At 36.2% G+C, this 19590-nt stretch overlaps 1 protein-coding gene across 1 annotated transcript in view; it reads left to right on the forward strand.

Annotated features, from left to right (window-relative positions):
- The window catches only part of gnas (GNAS complex locus), a 55250-nt gene that overhangs the window by 31346 nt on the left and 4314 nt on the right, over nucleotides 1–19590 (forward strand). The window contains exons 6-10 of the mRNA XM_041782829.1: nucleotides 14258–14312; nucleotides 17678–17751; nucleotides 17972–18030; nucleotides 18224–18344; nucleotides 19124–19254. Coding sequence (XP_041638763.1) covers nucleotides 14258–14312; nucleotides 17678–17751; nucleotides 17972–18030; nucleotides 18224–18344; nucleotides 19124–19254 — 440 coding nt within the window. The remainder of the gene's footprint in view (nucleotides 1–14257; nucleotides 14313–17677; nucleotides 17752–17971; nucleotides 18031–18223; nucleotides 18345–19123; nucleotides 19255–19590) is intronic.

Genomic DNA, 19590 nt, shown 5'->3' on the forward strand with positions numbered 1-19590 from the left:
TTTAACCTGTTGGATAAAGGCCTGGGCATTATGACCATTCTTTTCCACCATTTCAGTGCAGCTAAATGATCAGGGTGTCTGCAGGGTCTTAAAGTTGATAAATCAATTTAGCAAAAATTTTGGTTTCTAAAAAGTAAAGAAAGTCTTAAATGCACAACTATAAGGTTGTAAATTTTGTGTCTGATTTCAGTTTTTGATATTTGTCAAAATAAGTTGTTGGCTAGATACTCTGCTTTTGTTTTGAAATTTAGTTTTAAGATTCAGAGCCTCGTTACAGTGACAACAAAACCTTCCCTATGAAAGGGCAGGACTGTCGAGCAGACCAGACTCATGTCGACAGCCCTCTGCCAAAGCTGAGCTTGGGTTGGAAAGAGCTAGTAGGAGGGGTAGAAGTGGGAGAAAAGCAGGAAGAGGAGAGGGACAAGAGAAACAACAAAACATCAAAAGACAAATTCATGGCCGTTGTGGCCATAAACGTATCTCCTAGTTTACAGGAAATTACTTTAACTTTTGATGCCAGCAATATGTGGAAAATTAGCACAACTGTGATTGAAACAAAACAGCACAATGCAGTATGCAGTATTGTAAGCAGCTTGGGTGGTAATGAAATGTTGAAAACTATTATTAATAATTATAACAGTAAAGTAGTTTTGCCCTTGGATTCAATTAAACTGATCTAGTAATGATAATAAAAGTAAGGATGATGTTAATAGGTGAAGCAATGATCTCTGTAATACTAGCATTTGCAAAAATAATGGCAGTGAAGAGAAAAAATATGTGTAATATATGCATTTCTTGACTATCTTGTCACATTTTTTTCTTACAGTTTTCACAAAATTGCACATAATTTTTACTGATGTAACTGATTAGAATTTAAAGATGCAGTGGAGTCTTACAATATATTTAGAGGTCCCTGAAAAAGGTCTCAACAAGTATTTAATTTGATGACAGATTTTCTGTATATACCGTGATGAAGCTCAAGCTAACTACCAGATACCCTCAGACTATTAAGGGCCAATTGCATTATGGGTAAAAAAAAAAAAAAAGCTTTATTTATTTAGAAGGTCTGAGAGAAAGTCTTTGTCTACACTGCATAACAGCTTTGTGGGAGCGCAAAAACGCACAGCACAGGGGGAGCTCCACATATGCAGCACTGCACTCCCCAACTGGCTCTGCTGATCCTGTTTTTAAATTCTTTTTTTTTTTTTTTTTTTTTCACCTCTGCGATATCCTCTGAGAAATCTGTCTCTTTTAGAGATCTGGATAATGTGGCTCAGCTCAATAATAAGAAAAGCCAAACAGCTCTTCATGTGTAAGCAGTTTGGCTTTTTAATTGTGTATTAAATAACATCAAAAATGGAGGAAAGGAAATTATCCGTCAAATGGGAGCTGTGGTTTAGGTAAAAGAGCTGGCTTGTACATCAGGCTTGTTTGTGAACAACACAGTCATTTAACCAAAGGTTTATTGGGCAAATAGTACACAACTATTTCTTTTAAAATTATGTTAATGACAAAAAGGAGGAAAAGCTGTTAAATGGGTGCAGCTAGCCTCTTAGCTCAGTACAAGACTCCTCAAGACTCATGTCTCCCTTCATCTGAATAGACTTGTAAGCAGGACAAAGTCATTTGTGGTATGGATGCCAGGAAAATTGGTCAACCTGTGGGATGTGGGCATTTTCTAATGATAATTGCAGCGTCCAGGTCTCCGTTCCTGGTGGTTCCTAAGTGGTGTTTTTTACTTCCTGCCCCCCCATCTGGCTTTCATGTCATCGTGATCACATGACTGTAACAACATATTTCAAAGGCTATTTGAAGGTTTGAAAGCTTATTGTACTCACTTGAAAAAATACAATACTAACTGTTTTGTATATTTTCCTTAATTAATAATAGTAATAATGGAATAAGGGAAGAGAAAAACCCACAGATCTTCATATTTCTGACCAAAAGCTCCTGTACGTTCAAAAACGAAACTCTACTTAAACACTGGAAAAGTTTATATTACATTAAAGCTGTAGAAGTTCACCTCCAACAGCTATTGCTTCAGAGAATTGTAGCGTTTTAGATTTTTTCCTTAAGGCCTTCTTGTAACTCTGAGCTTCATTCTCGATAACTTAACTCACTTAAGTGAGTTATATATATTTTATGGTGGACAGACCTCCCTCTGTCATTGACTTGCATTTATTTTGAGCTCAAAATGGCGCCAACATGTGTTAGAAGCTTAAGATTGGCATCTATGGCGGACACAGTAAGACGGTAGAAACATTTAAATATTTAAAATCAAACCATGCCTGAAACACATACCAAAGTAAACACAAACCCACCAAAATGATGTAAATGTCTGGGTTTTTTCACATAAGGAAAAGTGCAGATTTTCAGTTTTTTTCTGTTTCAGTGATGAACACTGTAGTTGTAATCCACTGATTATTTAAGTTTCATCCCAGGGATAGTTTGCGTCCGAGTAGCCCTCATTTACTTCTCCAGCATCCTCCCCTAAGCCTCTTTTTCCTCTCTCCCCTCTTCCTCCTCCTCCTCCTCTTCTCTCTCTTTCTCCTTCTCCTCCACTCTCTCTCTTTCTCACCCCCCCTTCTCCCCCTCTCTCCCTCTGATTTGTGGCGCTGTGTCTGCAGACAGAAAATGGCTCAGATTGAGTCTCTGACTCATCGCAAAGAGAGGGAGTGAAGAGGGGATGAGGATAGAAGACAAACTGGTTATTTTTTGGGTGGGTGGGGGTGTTGTAGTGTTAATACTTGGTCTAATGTGAGTCTGGATGTGTTTACATGTTGAACGTGCTCTTGATGTGCATCATGACTCAGGTCTGTTTTAAAGTTGGGAGCTGCTGTAATCTGATCGTGATGTGATTTTGTGAAAGCGTCGTGTATTCCACGTTTGTGCGTCTGATCCCGACATTCAGATGCTGTTTAACAGGCCAGAGTTCCTATTATGAAGACGACTCCTTTCTCTCCACATCTGCTTTTCAATACTGTCTCTTTTGGTCTTTTTACTCTTCGTAAAATGGTATTTCATTATTTCCTGGATTTGTGCAATTATAACCTTTGCCTGTGTATTTTATTTAAAGTATGTATGTTCATTATCTCTGTTTTTTTCTTATTATTCCTTTATGCTTTGTTTCAGTCTTTTATAAGTTTATCCATTTTCAGACTTTTGTCCAGGTGTATTTTTTATTTATATATTTTTTTGCCCCTTTTCTTTACTCTGATATTGTTATTCCCCTAATTTTTGTCTTTTATTGCTTTTCCCGACTTTTTTCTGCATTTAATCCAATATTAATTAAAATCATAAAAAACTGCTCTCTATGTTTATTTATTTATTTTTTTGCTTTATGAAACTTATCATATTTTTTTTTTCTTTACACATTTCATTCATCAATCATTTTAAGATGATAACAGTACATTTCAGTCAATCTGTCTTTTGTTTTTTGATTTATTGAGTCTTTATTTCTTTGTTGCTCTTATTTTTTTCTGTTTTTGTTTTCTATTTTGTTTATATCTCCATTATTCTAGTCCTCTACAGTTTTTTGTTCGTTATATTTTTTTCTTTTATTTCTTGTTCTTTTTTTATTACATTTCGTGTCTTTGTTGCTCTTTTTCTATTTTGTTCTTTCTACTTTGATTATTTTTCCACTCTTCTAGTCATATCATGTTCTTTTTTCATTTTGTTGTTTTTCTTTTTCTATTTTACTTTATTTTTGTTTTTCTCTTTTATTACATTTTCTTTCTTTCTATTTTGCTCTTTTTTCATTTTCCCTTTTCTTTTGTTTTCATATTTCCCTTTCTTTGTAAATATTTCTCAGTTTCATCTCTTGTCTCTTTTTCTATTTTTCCCCCTCTTCTAGTCCTCTCCAGTTCTTTGTCAATTTTTGTAATCTTTTTCCTTTTTTCCTTGTTGTGTTTTAATATTTCTTTCTTTGTGAATCTTTCTTTTTAAAGTTTTTCTATTCTTGTTTTCTATTTTGTTTATTTTTCACCTCTTCTAGTCATCTTCACTTCTTTGTTCATTTTATTCATTTCTGTCTTTCTCTGTCTTGCACGTCTTCCTCTGTTCTCTCTTTCCCACTCCATTCCCTGCATTTCTCTCTCTCTGAATCTCTTTGTTCGCTCGTTCTTTTTTCTCTTCTTTCTATCTGTCGCTCATTGTTTCTTCCTTTCCCTCACCCTCTTTCTTTCTTTCTCTTTCTCTCTTTTTCTCCTCCCTCTCCCGTCTGTCTCTCCCTCTTTCTGGCCTCTCTCCAGTCGCACAAGATTTGGAGCCGATTGTCTATTTATAGCGCCTGTGGTTCTGTCACCATGACAACCAAGCTGGAGGCCAGGGCGCCAGGGAGCTATTTTTGGAGCAGCGCTGTAATGTCAGACACAGCCTTCTCTCTCTTTTCTTTCTCTTCCTCTCTCTCTCTCTCTCATTGGATGTGAGTCTGTATGTTTGATTAAGGATCGGCTCCCGAAGCTTCAGGTTTAGTCGGCCTGCAGAGTCAAATGTGGAAAGGAGCTGTTAAACCGCCTCCAATCGTCCCATTCGCGATCTTTCTCTTCTTTTAGAGGCATCAGAGATTGTTTTCTGAGCTGATCAATTTTTGCAGGCTTATGTAGCCCAGGGTTTTCTCAATCATACAGATGTTGAATCTGAATAACAAAATCAAACAACAAAATGAATTATCTTTTGGGTTTTCTTTTATTTCTTTAAATTTTGTTTTACAACATAGCTCTTGTACCCTCTGAATAAACGTCCTCATAATGACTCAGTTTACTGTTGAATAGTGAACTTGTTGTACAAGATCCACCTTATGTAACTTGACTCTTTATAGATAAGGGAAAATCTTTACGGCACATATCTAAAGTGTTGGGAACGTTTGCACAAAATTCTTTTCTTGTTTTAATCACGCTTGCAACTCTTTTAATATTTCTTAAACAAAAACAAATTTCAGATCTTTTATTGTACATTTCTTTAAGATTTCTAATTTGTCCTTTTTGTTTATTTTTCTTCTCTGTTGTGTCCAAAAACACACAAATTAAATGCCTTGAATTTGAAATAAAATAACTTCTAGGTAATAAATGTAATTCTTATTCTGGGAAGGATTACATATAATCTGATTTTAGCTCATTTTGTTAGATTTTTTATTATTTGTCTTGCTGATTACACAAGTTTAGCACTGGTGCTTAAAATCTTTGAAAATGCTTGTTTATGTTCACCTTTATAAGGTTTGGAAAGTGCTTGTATTTTGGATAAAGTGCTTGAAATTGTCTCTTGTGATAAAAGTAGCCATCTGACTGAACTCTTTGCTGGCTATATTGAGTAATTAAATAAATCTAAGGGTCTTCCACAAAAAATAATGAAATAAGAAGGAGAATAATTCTGGGAAAAATCCAGTTTCACTTAAGAAACTGTAACCTAGTAAACTTGAGTTAACAGCCATGATTTTTCATGGGTCATGACATTCACATTTTCATAAAGAACTTCTCGAAAATTGTGTTTTTTTTGGGGGGGGGCAGATGCTTTATATCTTCTCAGCTGTGTTTGCCATTGAAGTGTCATGAAATCGATAGCATCTGTTGAATACTAAAACCCTACGAAGTTTTTTCATTCATAGCCAGATATCTGTTTTAGATGACAGGGAAGTGAAATATTTTCAAGTTTACATGCATTCATATAAATAAAGACTAACAGCTGTACGGTTGTGAAAATGCATCTTGAAAGTGCTTGAATTTGGCTTTAGAGAAACCCTGATTATAACCTCCACAAGGTTGAACACTGTTTGAAATAATTGCATTGTAATCCCACATCTTACCTCCATATTAACAATGTACGAGAACGAGTAACATCAATAGTAAACTATTTTTAACTGGGCTGTGACTCATCACAGATTTATGTAGGAGATCCTCTTTTTAACCCTCCTACCTGTTGCCTGCTTTTATTTATGTAACATGAACAGCTGCTCCTTTTCAGGCGGAGCTTTATTGAGGTAAATTTACTCATCTCTCAGTTTGACAGAAAGATAAAATTAGCTTTTCTGTTAATGTTAAAGTCTTTTTTGAGATCATCTTGAATAGTGATGATTTAAAATCCTGTTATGCTTTTTGGAGATCTGTGGGACGTGAGTGGACGATAGGGAAAGGGGCACTTTCTGGGGAGGTGATCCTGCTGGTCAGCGTGAACGTGTTTGTGTGAGTGTGTCACAGCAGCGGTCAGCAGACTCTGTTGGATTCAGGGCAAAGGTTCCCAGATGTTATGTATGCATGTTTCACATTTAAACCTAAACTAACAGCATTTTTTAAAATTTTCTTTTTAATAGAGTAATTAAAAACAGATCAGACAGGGTCAGTCATTTTAAGTATCAAGATAGAAACCAGAAAATACAAATTGAGTGATTTTATGTTGTTCAAAGTCATGTTATTTCATATATAAAGTTAAGTGTGTTTTGAATCTCAGTAAATGAAGTTTGTAATAATCTGTAATCCAACCCAGATGAGTTGGTGCAGCTCTCAGTAACCTAATCCCACGTAGAGCTGAAGATGTGTACAGGACTAGCTCATAATCTGGGTAATCCTTTGTCCGTAATGCTGCCACTTTAACAAGATGAATGCATTATGGGAGTGTTAGTAGATTTGTATGACCAGATGTTGGTGCTGACGCCTCTCATGTCCGTACAAGTGAACGTCTAAGATTAATTTCTGAAGTTAGAAGAAATGCTAGGATATAAGAGGAAAGAAGTAGTGATCAGTATCAACTGATATAAAAGTAATGGTGATGCTTACAGCTAATGCATTAGCAGGGCATATCAGATAAATGTATGAATGTATTTGTGGATTTTTTTTTAGCAGACCTAGCAGCTAAACCTCAGCTCAAGTTGTTGCAGTTTTTTCCATCCTCATTACTTAAAGTGTGCCATAAGGACTGGAGTTTTAGGTTTGGACTACAGCTACTTTGATTTTTGACACTTGAGCAGAATGTGTTTTTGTGTCATTTCAAGCACCTTGTCAGGATCGTCTTACTGAAGCACCTTGCTGTTAAACCTGTTCTTTAATTAAGAGAAGTAATTTAGTTGTAACGTTCAGCTCTATAAAAAGGGTCACATGTTTATTTAGTGCTCTACAGATCTCACTGTCAGGTTGTTATAGTGCTGCCTGTAGGTCTCAAAAAGACAGATGAATCTTTTTTATTGTTAAAATGCATTTATATGTAATGCACAAGCTATCCAAAGCTGGCGTGTTTGTCTTGTTTTCTTTCTGTTTCAAAAACTAATAGACTTTCAAAGTAAGAGGAACGTGCATCCTTACTACAGGAGGGACTTTGTGTTCTTAATTATTTATCTATTTTACCTTCATTTAAATGGAAGAGAATAGAAGATAGAGTCGATACACCAATCGTAGAAATTAGAGCTAATGTGGATATGGATATATCAGATAAGGATCTATCTCGTGTCAAATCTTTTGGTGCTAACATTTTCCCTAATGTTTGAACATGACAACAGAGGGTTTGTCCAACAGGTCACAACTTCTGGCCAATAAGAAATCACCTCTCTGAATCAGCCATTAGGTGTGCTAAATGTTAGCATTAAATTGACCTGACACAACAGATAAACATCTGCTGCTGACGTCAGTTATACACACATTATTTGCCAATGATTTTTGATGATGATGTTTTTACTGATGCATCTTTGCATCCCTAAAACAAACAAAAAAACATCTTCATATATCTGTGCACCACTAATTGGCAAAAAAACTACACTGGGCATTCCTAACTAAAGCTCTACTCTTACTTACACAGCTGCTGACATTTTACTGAATTTACTAGGATGAGCTGCAGGTTTGAATGCAGACAGATTTTTTTCAACCTGATGTAGCGCTGAAGTCTTCTGCCTGACCCTCCCCCTCCCCTCCATTGACTGACAAGAGACCTGCAGGTAACATCCTGCTGTGACGAACAAGTGTAACAGTGCAAGTCAGGAAATTTTCAGAAAAATTTCAGGATTTTCACATAAGAAAAGGGCTTTAAACCAGCTTTTAAGCTAAAGCTATTTTACAAATGTATCTTTATTGTTTAATTAATTTAAAAGTTGCTGTCTTTGACTAGAATTTTTTTTAGATAAAAAATGCTTTAAATTTGACAAGATAAAATGAGACTAAATCACAAGTTTAAACTTCTATTTTTTACCATTTAAACTCAAAATGAAGCATTAAAATCAGTTATAACTTTGTTTTGAAACTCATGTGGAGAGTGTCTAATGTTTTAGTCACATTTCTGTGGCACAGAAATTATTGGATAATTACATTGAAGGGAATAAAAGGAACTCCATGTTGTTCAGATGATTCATGATGACTTTCGTTTGTTCATCTTGCCAACTTGCAAAGCTCATACTAACTTAAAATAATCCAGTCAGAAGTTAAAAATACACTTTATCTTTTCTTATAAATACTGTGTTATTTTCACTCACCAGACGAGAGCGATGTGTGTATTTCCAGAGTTGAAGTCAGCGTGTCTGCAGCCCCAGAATAACCCTGACAGGTTAAACATAACACCGCAGCCCTCTCTGTTACCGGGGCAGCCACTATTATTTAGTTCAACTTACTCTGTGAGGTTATTATTGGCACTTCTCCTATTAATAGGGAGAACTGCTAAAAATTGAGCCCTGTGTGTTTGTCCTGGGCGTGTCGTCGCCTCAGACCGGCGCTGTAGATAAACAAGAGTTTGGCCTCGGCAGATGTCGGCGTCGGCCATGTTAACTCTGTCACTGTAGATCTGTGGGTTTAGATTCTGTCACTTCAGGTTATTTATGAGTTTGGGGGATCAGTGGGGATGTTTTTGGGGGGGGCGGAGTAAGACGATTGCAGAGTCGGAGCTGTGGATTCAGGGCTGGACTTTTTCGCTGCTTAATTGCCTCAGTGTGTTTTTTTTCTATGAATATCTGTGTCAGATACGCTCGTGGGCGTCTCTTTGTTCCCCAAAATGTTTCTCCTCTTCTGGTTCTCTTTCTGCCGCACACCCACTGCCTTTCCCCCCTAATTCAGAGCCATTTCCCTCTCTTTCTACCCCGTCTTCTGTCTGTTCAGCCCCCTCTTCCTCACTCTCTGTGCGTGTTACCTGCAGCCCTCCTGTCACATTTCACCCCTGCCTGCCACATTCCTGGTTATCTCACAGGGGGTTACATACCTCTGCCCTGAGAGGCCGAACCAGCCAGCGTAATCTCTTTCTGCTTGTAAGTGTGGAGGGTGGATGATCAGTAAAAACATAACACTACAGGAATCAAGCCACTGACCAGCCAGGTAACCTTTCAAATAAAGGGGACAAACTTTTTATTCACATGATCAAATAAGTCACCAGTCGACCCTAAAAGGGATTAATTTACTCATCTTATAAGCATCTTCTCTCTGTGGGATAAGTTAGATTTTTTAACGAAAAACACAAGAAGAACCTGTAGTAGAAACCTGTTCATTGAAATTAGAAATAAATTCATTTGGAGCTATTTTATTTTTCAAACATTGCCATCTAGCTTTAAGCAGGGAAGAAATCAATTCAAGATGTAAATCGGGTTTGGTTTGGAAAATCTGAGATTTAATATTTAGGCCATATCACCCAGCCCCAATAGCAAAAAATATAAACACCAAAGTTATCTGAACAAAATGAAAATCAACACAATAAAATGAAATAACAACTGAAATATAGAGTAGTTAATAATGAGACCTGGAAACGAGCAAGCATTTTAGCTTTTCTGATTCTGTTATCAAAGTCTATGGTTTAAAAAAATCGTAGGTCTTTGGTAAACACAAGAGATTTAAAGGTATTTTTGTATAGAACATGAATACATCTAGAAGTGCCCCACTTATTAACTTTGAAACTTTTTTACATCTTATAGAAAGCGTTTGCTAACAGGTGGATTTGCCTTCTTCATCAGATGTTCCTCATCCCTCCACTTGATAATTTATCAGTGCATAGTTGTAATCCTCCTCTACTTCTGTCATCCTCATTTATGTAAAGATAGCACCAAAATGCTGACATGGATCCAATTTTGACTAAATACTCACATAATGAGAGGCTATTATCCTGCTTAAAAATGATCCTGAGTACAGCACTGGTAGTGTTTTATGAGTACATCTAGTCAGCATCCTTGCACCTTTGCATCTTGCAACCATACTTTAAATGCTCAGGGACTTTTGTTTGGTAAAAATAATACCTACCAGAGCTTGTACATATACTGTACTTTTTTATACCTGTGTCGGTTTGTTCATTTATATATTTAATGTTTAATTCCTGTACACTGAGAGCAAAGCTAACCAGAGTCAAATTCCTGTTGTGTAAGCAGTCTTGGCCAATAAAGCTGATTTTGATTCTGAGTACGAGCAAGGCCACACATAAGGGGGGAAAAAGGGGAGAGCTTTCAAGGGCCCATCTGCGGGGGGGGGGGGGCATGGAGGTTAACAAAAACATGTCCTGTTGAAAATTAAGCTCCGACAACCATATTTTATTTTGAACCTAAGTAGTAGCCATTCTCATCAAAGCAACTAAATTAAACAATTAGTTTATTGGTGCAACGGTAAGGTGTAAAACCCATTTTCTTAGAATTTAATGAGCCTTTTCCCTTTCTATTTTAGAAATGTTTACAATATAAGAGGATTTATAAACCAAACCATTTTGCTTGTGATGTCAGACTTCATAGCTAAGCCATGGTCTGCAAAGAAGTCAGAAACAAAAGAAGAAACTGAAGCAATGTCAAACCCAGTGATGATTTGTTAGTGTACTTTTCAGTTCCAAAAGAGGTGATATTCATAAATCACACCTGTGGGGGTCCTTTTACTTGACTTTTCAACTGCCCAGCCATTTTTACGGGCAGGCCTAAGTACGAGTACTTCGGCTTGGTATAGAAACCGGTACCCTCTACTTAAAATTGTCTGTGCATCCCAGCAGTCACACATGACAACTGTGAAACAGACCCTAGATTCCTTTTTATTATCAACCTCTATACCACAGATGTACACCGTATTAAGATATTCAGGGGATGTACAATATTATTGATATCAGCAGAAAATATCCTAAAATGTAACGTAACATACATTCAGCTTATAGATCATACATATCAGCAGTGTACAATGTGTACCACAATGAAAGGTGAAAGTTTTAGTTGGAATGAACAGACCTAACTGAGTTGAAGTTGGTTTCATTTTTTATCCTCATTCCCTAAATTTTAAAGTGTGGTCAAAGTCTGAAGTTTAAGGTCTGAACTTCAGCTAGTTAAATATTTCATACTTGTAAACAATGTGTTTTTCCATCATGCCAAGCACTATGTCAGGGAACCACCCTGCTTTTAAGTCTGTTGTGTACCTCAGAGAATTAATTTATAATTGCAGTATAAGCTGAGTTAAAGGGTCACATTTTTATTTAAATCTCTGTGTTGCCTACTCTGTCTGCTGGTTATTACAGGGCTGTTTGTAGATCCCAGCAAGGGACATGAAGTTTGGTTAGATACTTTAAAAAATATATTTCACATATATGATACATGTAATTCCGAGATATTAATTTCTGTTTTTCCTTACTGTATTTGTATTTGAAAAGAGTACGTTAACTGTCTGTAGTTAGACGAAAGTATGTATTGTTTTTTTGGGCCATCTTTTTTTTTTGTTTTTTGAGGGCGATTAATCCCAGAATCTCTGGATTTTTTTTATTTTTCTACTGTTTTAAACTTAGGGGTAATTGATGTCCTGTTTGAATACATATCTTTTTTAAAGGTATATTTTAACATGAATTTAAATACAGAAGAAGGAACTTGTTATGGATTTTAAAGAAATTAATGGAACAGTAGTAAAACGAGACAGTAAGGACTCATTTTATATCACTGTTGCTGCTGACGTAGTTTAACACAAGTGAGCTTTAAGGGACAATGAAGCACGCAGTTAATCGTGGTTTTAAAAAATTAGCGCACTAATTGTGGACCTTGATTAATCATATTTAATGACAGGAATCTGGAAAGCCCTATGTGTTTTAATATAAACTGTCAGAAAAAGAGAGACAGTTCAATTCTACCACAGGACAGACTTAATCTGTATAAAGGTGCATTTATGTCATTACCAGCTAGAATGAGTTTGGAAATACAGGCATAATGTATATTGGCAAAAAAAAAAAAAAAAAAAAAAAATTGAGCATCCCTATGATATTCATTTGCACTTGACCTAAGACACTATAAACAAAATAAAAATAAAAGTACACAAACATTTATTTGGTACATATTGTCAAGATTACTGTGATTGATAATGGGATTAATTTGTCATTAATTTGTCCACTCTTTATTCTTATAATTCTGAACTCTTGGAAAATAAGGACATAAGTAAATAAATAAGTCAGAAATCAATTTATAAAAATGGTCATACAAGTAATTTTGATGCATATATAAAATAAACTGTGTTTTTGTTAGTGGGGATTTTCTCCTATGGCCAAAATATAACATCAAACCCTTTTATTGTAACAATTCTTCAAAACAAAATCTGTGGACCAAATCTTCAAATTAAATTTCGGTTAATTGGCCATGACTAACATATACACGTTTGCTAAAACGAGGTTCAGTAAAAGGAATAAGATATAATGTCACTGATTTGGATTTGAGCTTTTCCTGCTTTTATCTTAACCATTTAAAAATGTGTTAAAATATTAGATTACGTTTTTCTTTTCTCCCCTAAGTAAATTTGAAGATTACAAAACTGCTTCAAAAATGTTTTTATTTTGTGAAATTTGGTCGTATGTTTCTATTCTTTTTTTTTTTTTTTCAAGGGTGTGTCAAAAAATCTGTTCTTTATTTTATTCTACTAAATAATTTTTCAATTAAATAATAAAGTGAATTAATTATTTGGTGGGTTAAACATTGAATAAATGTAGCTCCAAGAATCCACCATGACCTCCCAGTTTCATTTCACTGCTGTCTGCTGTAGTTTAATTTCCTGTTTGTAACCAAACTGACGTCAGATTGAACTCTTGACGCTGATAGAAAACAAAATACAGCCAGACAGGTAGTTTACACAGAATGATGAGATAGTTTTATCTCCTAATGTTTAATGTTAGTGTCATGATGTTGTATCTTACGGTAGTGTGGCCTACTTTCTTAAATCTGGGGGTGGTACTAACAACCAAATGAAACCTGTTCATAGAGGCCTTAGAAGTTTAACTGCTGATGTTTTGTTGCCTTGTTCGGTGGAATTGTCGAAGGAAAATCTGTGTTGTTTCTGATCAATGCAGGTTAGTAGAACACTTAATCAGCTTTTCCTCTCTGAGACCGTTTAGTTCAACCCGATCCTCTTTCCACTGTCAGAGCAGGGCAGCTCCTGCTTTTCTCCTACATAGAAAAACAGTCTTTACATTGGAGAGCTTGTCAGGACAGGAGGAGTGTTTAAATTTCTGTCTTTAAGTCCTGTAACATCATCTAGCCGTTCACTGTTTTTCAGAGTTTTTGCACCGGTTTTCTGTTCAGAAGAGGAGGAATTTTTGGGTTGATTTTTCTTTAATAAACATATAATTTTTCATCTTGAGGAACACAAGAGAATGTAGTTTTTCTGTTTGTAAACAGATGCCTGTATATATGGGACAGAGGTCTTTCTTGAGCTCTGACTTGTTGCATCAGACACCTCCAGCAGGTCACCCTCAAACAGTCATCATGAAACCATCAGCGTGGCTCACACACCTTAAAAAAAGCAGCAGCAACAATGTAGGCCACTTCTCCGGAACAATTAACATGCATTCAGGCCGGCGCCGTGCAAAGCTGAACTCACTGTAGGCCTGCATACCCACCCACGCACACACCCTCTGCCACCGCGCACAGATGTGCACGCACGCTCACACTCTCACAGCGCTCCTCCTGTGCACAGTACTACTACAGCAGCTCCATTGACGAGACTCCTCCGGTCTGACAGAGCAAACGGCTGCTGGTGACTCAGACCGGCTGCCTCTGATCTCTCTGTGAATTAAAACACACGCCCCCTGGTGGCTGACAGGAGAGCAGCATCCTCTATCTTTCTTCTGCAACCATTAATGTATCAGGATGCCTGGTGTGTCTGTGTGGGTTAGGATGCCATACTCTTTTAACCCCATATGTACTGTTTATAATAGCACATATGAATTTAAATAGTATGATGGGATTTTTAGATGTTGCTGTAAATTTACACTGTCATGTAAAATTCTGTGACTCTAAAAATAATATTTACATTGTGTAATTATTATGTGATCATAATAAGCTTTAACTGTCTGTTTTTATTTGTTCTTTTTGTAGTTTCCTGGACAGGATTGATGTTGTCAGGCAGAGTGACTACACACCCACTGATCAGGTGAGACGTTCACCACACAAACACAATCTCCATGCTAACACAGTGAGCATTTTAGGACATGCAAACATGAGATAAAAATCAGGGATTTTTGTAAGTACAACCCCAAATCCCAAAAAGTTTGGGCTCTGTACAAAATATAAATAAAAACAGAATCTTAATCATGAATAGAAAAATGGGATCTCATAATCCCATTTTCTATTCATAATAGAACATAAATAACATATCAGGTGTTGAAACTAAGACATTTTTTGATTTCATGAAAAATATTAGCTCATTTTTTTATTTAATAGCAGGCACACATCTCATAAAAGGGAAGACAAGGAACAAGACAACAAAAGGCAAGAAAATTAAGTAGTACGAATAGAAAAACAGCCAGAGAAGCATTTTGCAACTAATTAGGTTAATCTCTCAGAAGTAAAGATGGGCAGAGGTTCACCAATCTGCAATAAACTGTGTAATATTTTGGAGCAGTTTCAAAAGATTTAGAGAATCTGGAGAAATATCTATGATCAAGGGACAAGGCAAAAGCCCAATACTGACTGATCATGACCACTAGGTGGCACTGCATTAAAAACAGGCATGATTCTATACAGGAAATCACTGCATGGGCTCAGGAAGAAGTCCAGAAATCACTGTCTGACAACATAGTTTGCTGTGGCATCCACAACGCAAGTTAAAGCTGTATCATGCAAAGAAGAATCTGAGTCTTCTCTGGGTAAAAGATCATCTAAAATGGACTGAGGCAAAATGGAAAACTGTTCTGTGGTCACATGAATCAGAGTTTGAATTTATTTTTGGAGACCATGAATGTTGTGCCCTTTGAACTAAAGAGGAGAGGGACCATCCAGCTTGTTATCAGCATACTGTCCGGCCTGCATCTGTGATGGTTTGGGGGTTGCATTAGTGCCTTTGGCGTAGTCTCCTCACTTCACAGCGGTTCACGGACTGTTGTTAGATGAAGAGGGCTGCTACACAATGGGAAGTGTTGCCCTACTTTCTCAAGATGTGTTGCTGCCATCAAATTCATAATTAGCTAATATTTTTCATGAAATGGTCAAATGTCTCAGTTCAAATGTCTGATATGTTGTTTATGTCTATTGTGAATGAAATATTGGTTTATTAGATGTGCAAATCATTGCTTCTTTTACACAGCCCCAACATTTTTGGGAATTAGGGTTGCATGTTGTGCAAAGCAACAAACTATAGATGACTACATTCTGAGAGTATTTAAGACAACACATTCATATGTAGGCTGCCATTGTTGGCACCAATGCATTCTGAGTAGTGATTTGAAATGGCTGCATTGTTCTTCCGATAGAGTGTCATCCATACTCTTTAATTATACCAGAGTGTAGTAAGAGAACAACAAGGAAGAAGTTAGGGTAATGTAGACTCAGATAAGTACGACCACTAAGACATGGGAAGAAGAACAATGCAACCACTTGACATGAATACCAAGAATCGATTGCAGAATAATTGCAGACTACATGTGAGTCTTTTTATTACATTTTCTCAAAATGGAGAAGTCTAGTGTTTTTCAGGATAGTGGTGTTGTGTACAGTGCCTCAGTGTTATAGCTGATATTCCAACAGACTGGAGTCACTGGGCCTCACCTACCAACCATTTTTGAGGAGGAAATCTGATCTTAAAATAAAATTGTGCAGTTTTTAAGAAGATTCTTACATTCCCTAATGTTTCCTTATGTAAGATTTGGTTTTCCTTGTTAAAAACAAAATCTACACACTCTGGAGAGTACTCCATATTTCATATGCTAGGGAACAGCAAAATGTTAATGTAATGTCTGATTTTAGCACATATGTAATAGCATAAATAAATATATAGCTTATATTTTACTTATACAGTGTTATATACTTGTTAAACAACACATTTAAACTAAGCACTGAGGTATTTTTTTAAACATATGTTGAAAAGAGCACTTTCATTCACAACATGATAACCTACTGTCTGTCAGTGTCCCCAGATCTACAAGTCTGTCACTTCATTCATTGTTTTAGAATACTAGCTTTAAAATGAACAAACCATCAAATCCTAATAATTCTGAAAAATATGAGAAAAGCTTGTTTCTTATCTATTTTTAGGATTTTTTTTCTGCCTTAATTTAAACAATACAGTTTATAGAGTAAGATACCAGGGAGAGAGATTGGGGTCTCACATGCAGGAAAGGAGCCAAAAGCTGGGCTTGAGTCCAAGCCATCTGCATGGAGGAATATAGCCCTTGAATGTAGGCCATGGCCTAAACATAGGGACATACTGTATGTGCTTCCTCTTTTAATTGCAGCCTGATGTACCTCATTTCTGAGGACAACGCTGTTGAAATAGTGATACCATTCAAAATGTTTTTATGTTTCATATTCACTGCTGGTGCTAAATATCACATCATTAAATCAACCTGTACTTCCTCTTTAGATCTATTCAAGTGTTTGTTATGATTGGAGTGCATTTGTGTTTATAGCCCACTATTAGTTTTGGTAACATTTCCCTATTTCTGTTCTTGATACCATATGACTTCTGTATGCACACAGCAATGCAGTCTTATGCCCTTATATGGGCATTAAAGTGGGTGTTTCTCTATGCTCATTAAGGGATCTAGCATTCACTAATTGAAGAACACTGGTGCAAACAATTCTGCAGTGACATAAATTTGTCTGAGACTCTTCCTATGATCTTTTTATGAACAGATTGAAGGTAATTACTAGGAAGGTATTGGTAAATAAGGCCCATTGTTTATGTAATTTGTAACTCTGTTTAAACCCATGATGAAAAAATAAATCCCCTTGAATTTTGCTACATAGCATAGGCCACTTTGCATTATGGGATAAACACATTCATATATATTTGAATGCACCACAGATTTTGTACATTTTCCAGGTAAAGTTTAGACCTTTCATTTAATGGTAGAGTTTAAAAAATTGTACAATAAAGGAACTAAAGAGTGAATGAAACAGTTGTAAAAGGTTGATCAAATGTGGCTCTATTAATAGATGTTTGATAAACTGTAATGTTCAACAATTAGTAGCATTCCTTATTATTTATCAATAATGATCAGAAATAATGGGAAGTTTAATGTGTTAGTATGCTCTCTAGCAGCTTAACTCTCTTTAAGTTGGATATTATCCAAAGCCTAATCATGTGAGTGTGAGCCTGATTATTATGTTTAATCAAAAATGTTGTCCGTCCATTTTGTTTTTCTTTCATTTTATTGATCCAAATTTATCCTGCTCTTATGTAAAAACACGCTTTAAAGTCTTATTTTTCCATTATCCTCCTCTCTTTTATGTTTGTCTATATGCCGTGCCCCTTTCTGTGTTTTATCTTCAACTAGTTCTCATTCTGTTGGTTTTCAGGACCTGTTGAGATGCAGAGTACTGACATCTGGGATCTTCGAGACAAGATTTCAAATAGACAAAGTCAATTTCCAGTGAGTAAACATAAAGTATTCACTGAGCTGTGAGGAATTCAGTATTTTAAAAATAAAGTAAATGGAAAAAACAAGACGTTCCCGGCATGTCTCAAAAATGTAGAAATATAAGACAATAACAGTTTTAATTTGTAATTTAAACGCATATCCTCATTTACCTGTGATAGCTGTTAAATGTGTTAACCCCACTTTAATGAAACTTTCAACTTCTCTCTCACAGTATGTTTGATGTTGGAGGTCAGAGGGATGAACGTCGGAAATGGATCCAGTGTTTCAACGGTATGACACGTGTTAACTGGACTGTTATTCTTTCTTTGGTCATGTATACATTTGGGTGCTAAATTCCCAGATGTATGACTCCAGTTTGTTTATTTAAATCACCAAGATGAACAAGACTGCATGAGTTTTCTGGCACTTTCATCCATCTGTGGTGTGTTAAACCTTGGCTCTGATGTGTGTTTGTGTGTGACAGATGTGACAGCTATCATCTTTGTGGTGGCAAGTAGCAGCTACAACATGGTGATCAGAGAAGACAATCAGACCAACAGACTACAGGAAGCCCTCAACCTTTTCAAGAACATCTGGAACAACAGGTAAGCAACAACTCAGCTTTCATTTAACATAAAATTAGTAGAAATTCTCCTTTTTACCATCAGTTACAGTTCAGTATTGGACAAGAGATGAAAAGAGATTCAAAAGATGTACTTGGCACAAAAGAGTAACTACAGTACCTAAACTTTTAAACATGTAATTAGTGGTCTATGCTCTGTGCTCCTCTTTACACAAAAAAGCAAACCCAGGTTTCATTAGAATTTAAACACACATACATACTAATACCAGTCTGTACTGTGCCCTATTAGTTGACTTATCAGCGATTTGAGATCTTGTTTCTTATTTTAGCTCTTATATATAAAGTATTTTGATGGTTTGACCCTCTGCTTATGTCTTTTATGTACAACTTGCTTCAAAACAATTCATGTTTGCAGGATTTCATAAATTAGCTAATTGAATGTAAATGGATTTGCGAAATGGAAATTATTGCATAGATAAAGTAAAGAGGCTGTAAGGCCTGACTTACTACACAACACAACTCTTTTTGAAATCATAACAGTTTTATCTGGTACAATACTCACTCAGAAGTCAACGTTCATGTCGCTGTGGTCATTTTGGGAACATTGACATGCAGACAGCAGAGGGGGCTACCCAAGGCAAGATAATAATAGCAGGTTTTTACACACGAATCAAATTCTGCACTCTCTGTCTGATAAATCCAGCCCAGTCACCGCTCAGTAACAGAGGAGCTTTTTTTGGGTGCTAAATGGAAGTTAAGAAAAGTGATGCTCTGAGCTCATTCTTGGTTTCCTTCTCACAGGTGGCTACGGACCATATCTGTAATCCTCTTCCTGAACAAGCAGGACCTGCTCGCTGAGAAAGTTTTGGCAGGAAAATCAAAAATTGAGGATTACTTCCCGGAGTTTGCTCGCTACACTACACCAGATGATGGTAAGAATTTGATACTGATGACTTTCAGGGATAGTCAAAATCTACTCATCCCTTTTGCTTGTAATAAGTGATGATGTCAGACCTTGATATTGTAATGCTGCTATTTTTCAAGGTCTTCACCTTTTAGCAAACTGATCCACACTATAGTTAGCATTAGGAAAGTGAGTATCCAAACCTGGAAAATGCATTTTCCTTTTTTGAAGGAAGCCATTCAAGATAATATTCCATTAAGTGCCATCATTAGCATTAAGGATGTACCACATTATCGGCCTTTTATTGGTATTGGGAGATATTAGCTTAAAGAGGCTGTTATCACTCTTAGCAGATATCAACATT

The sequence above is a fragment of the Cheilinus undulatus genome, linkage group 3 (genome assembly GCF_018320785.1).
Source record: "Cheilinus undulatus linkage group 3, ASM1832078v1, whole genome shotgun sequence".
Classification (NCBI taxonomy): Eukaryota; Metazoa; Chordata; class Actinopteri; order Labriformes; family Labridae; genus Cheilinus; species Cheilinus undulatus.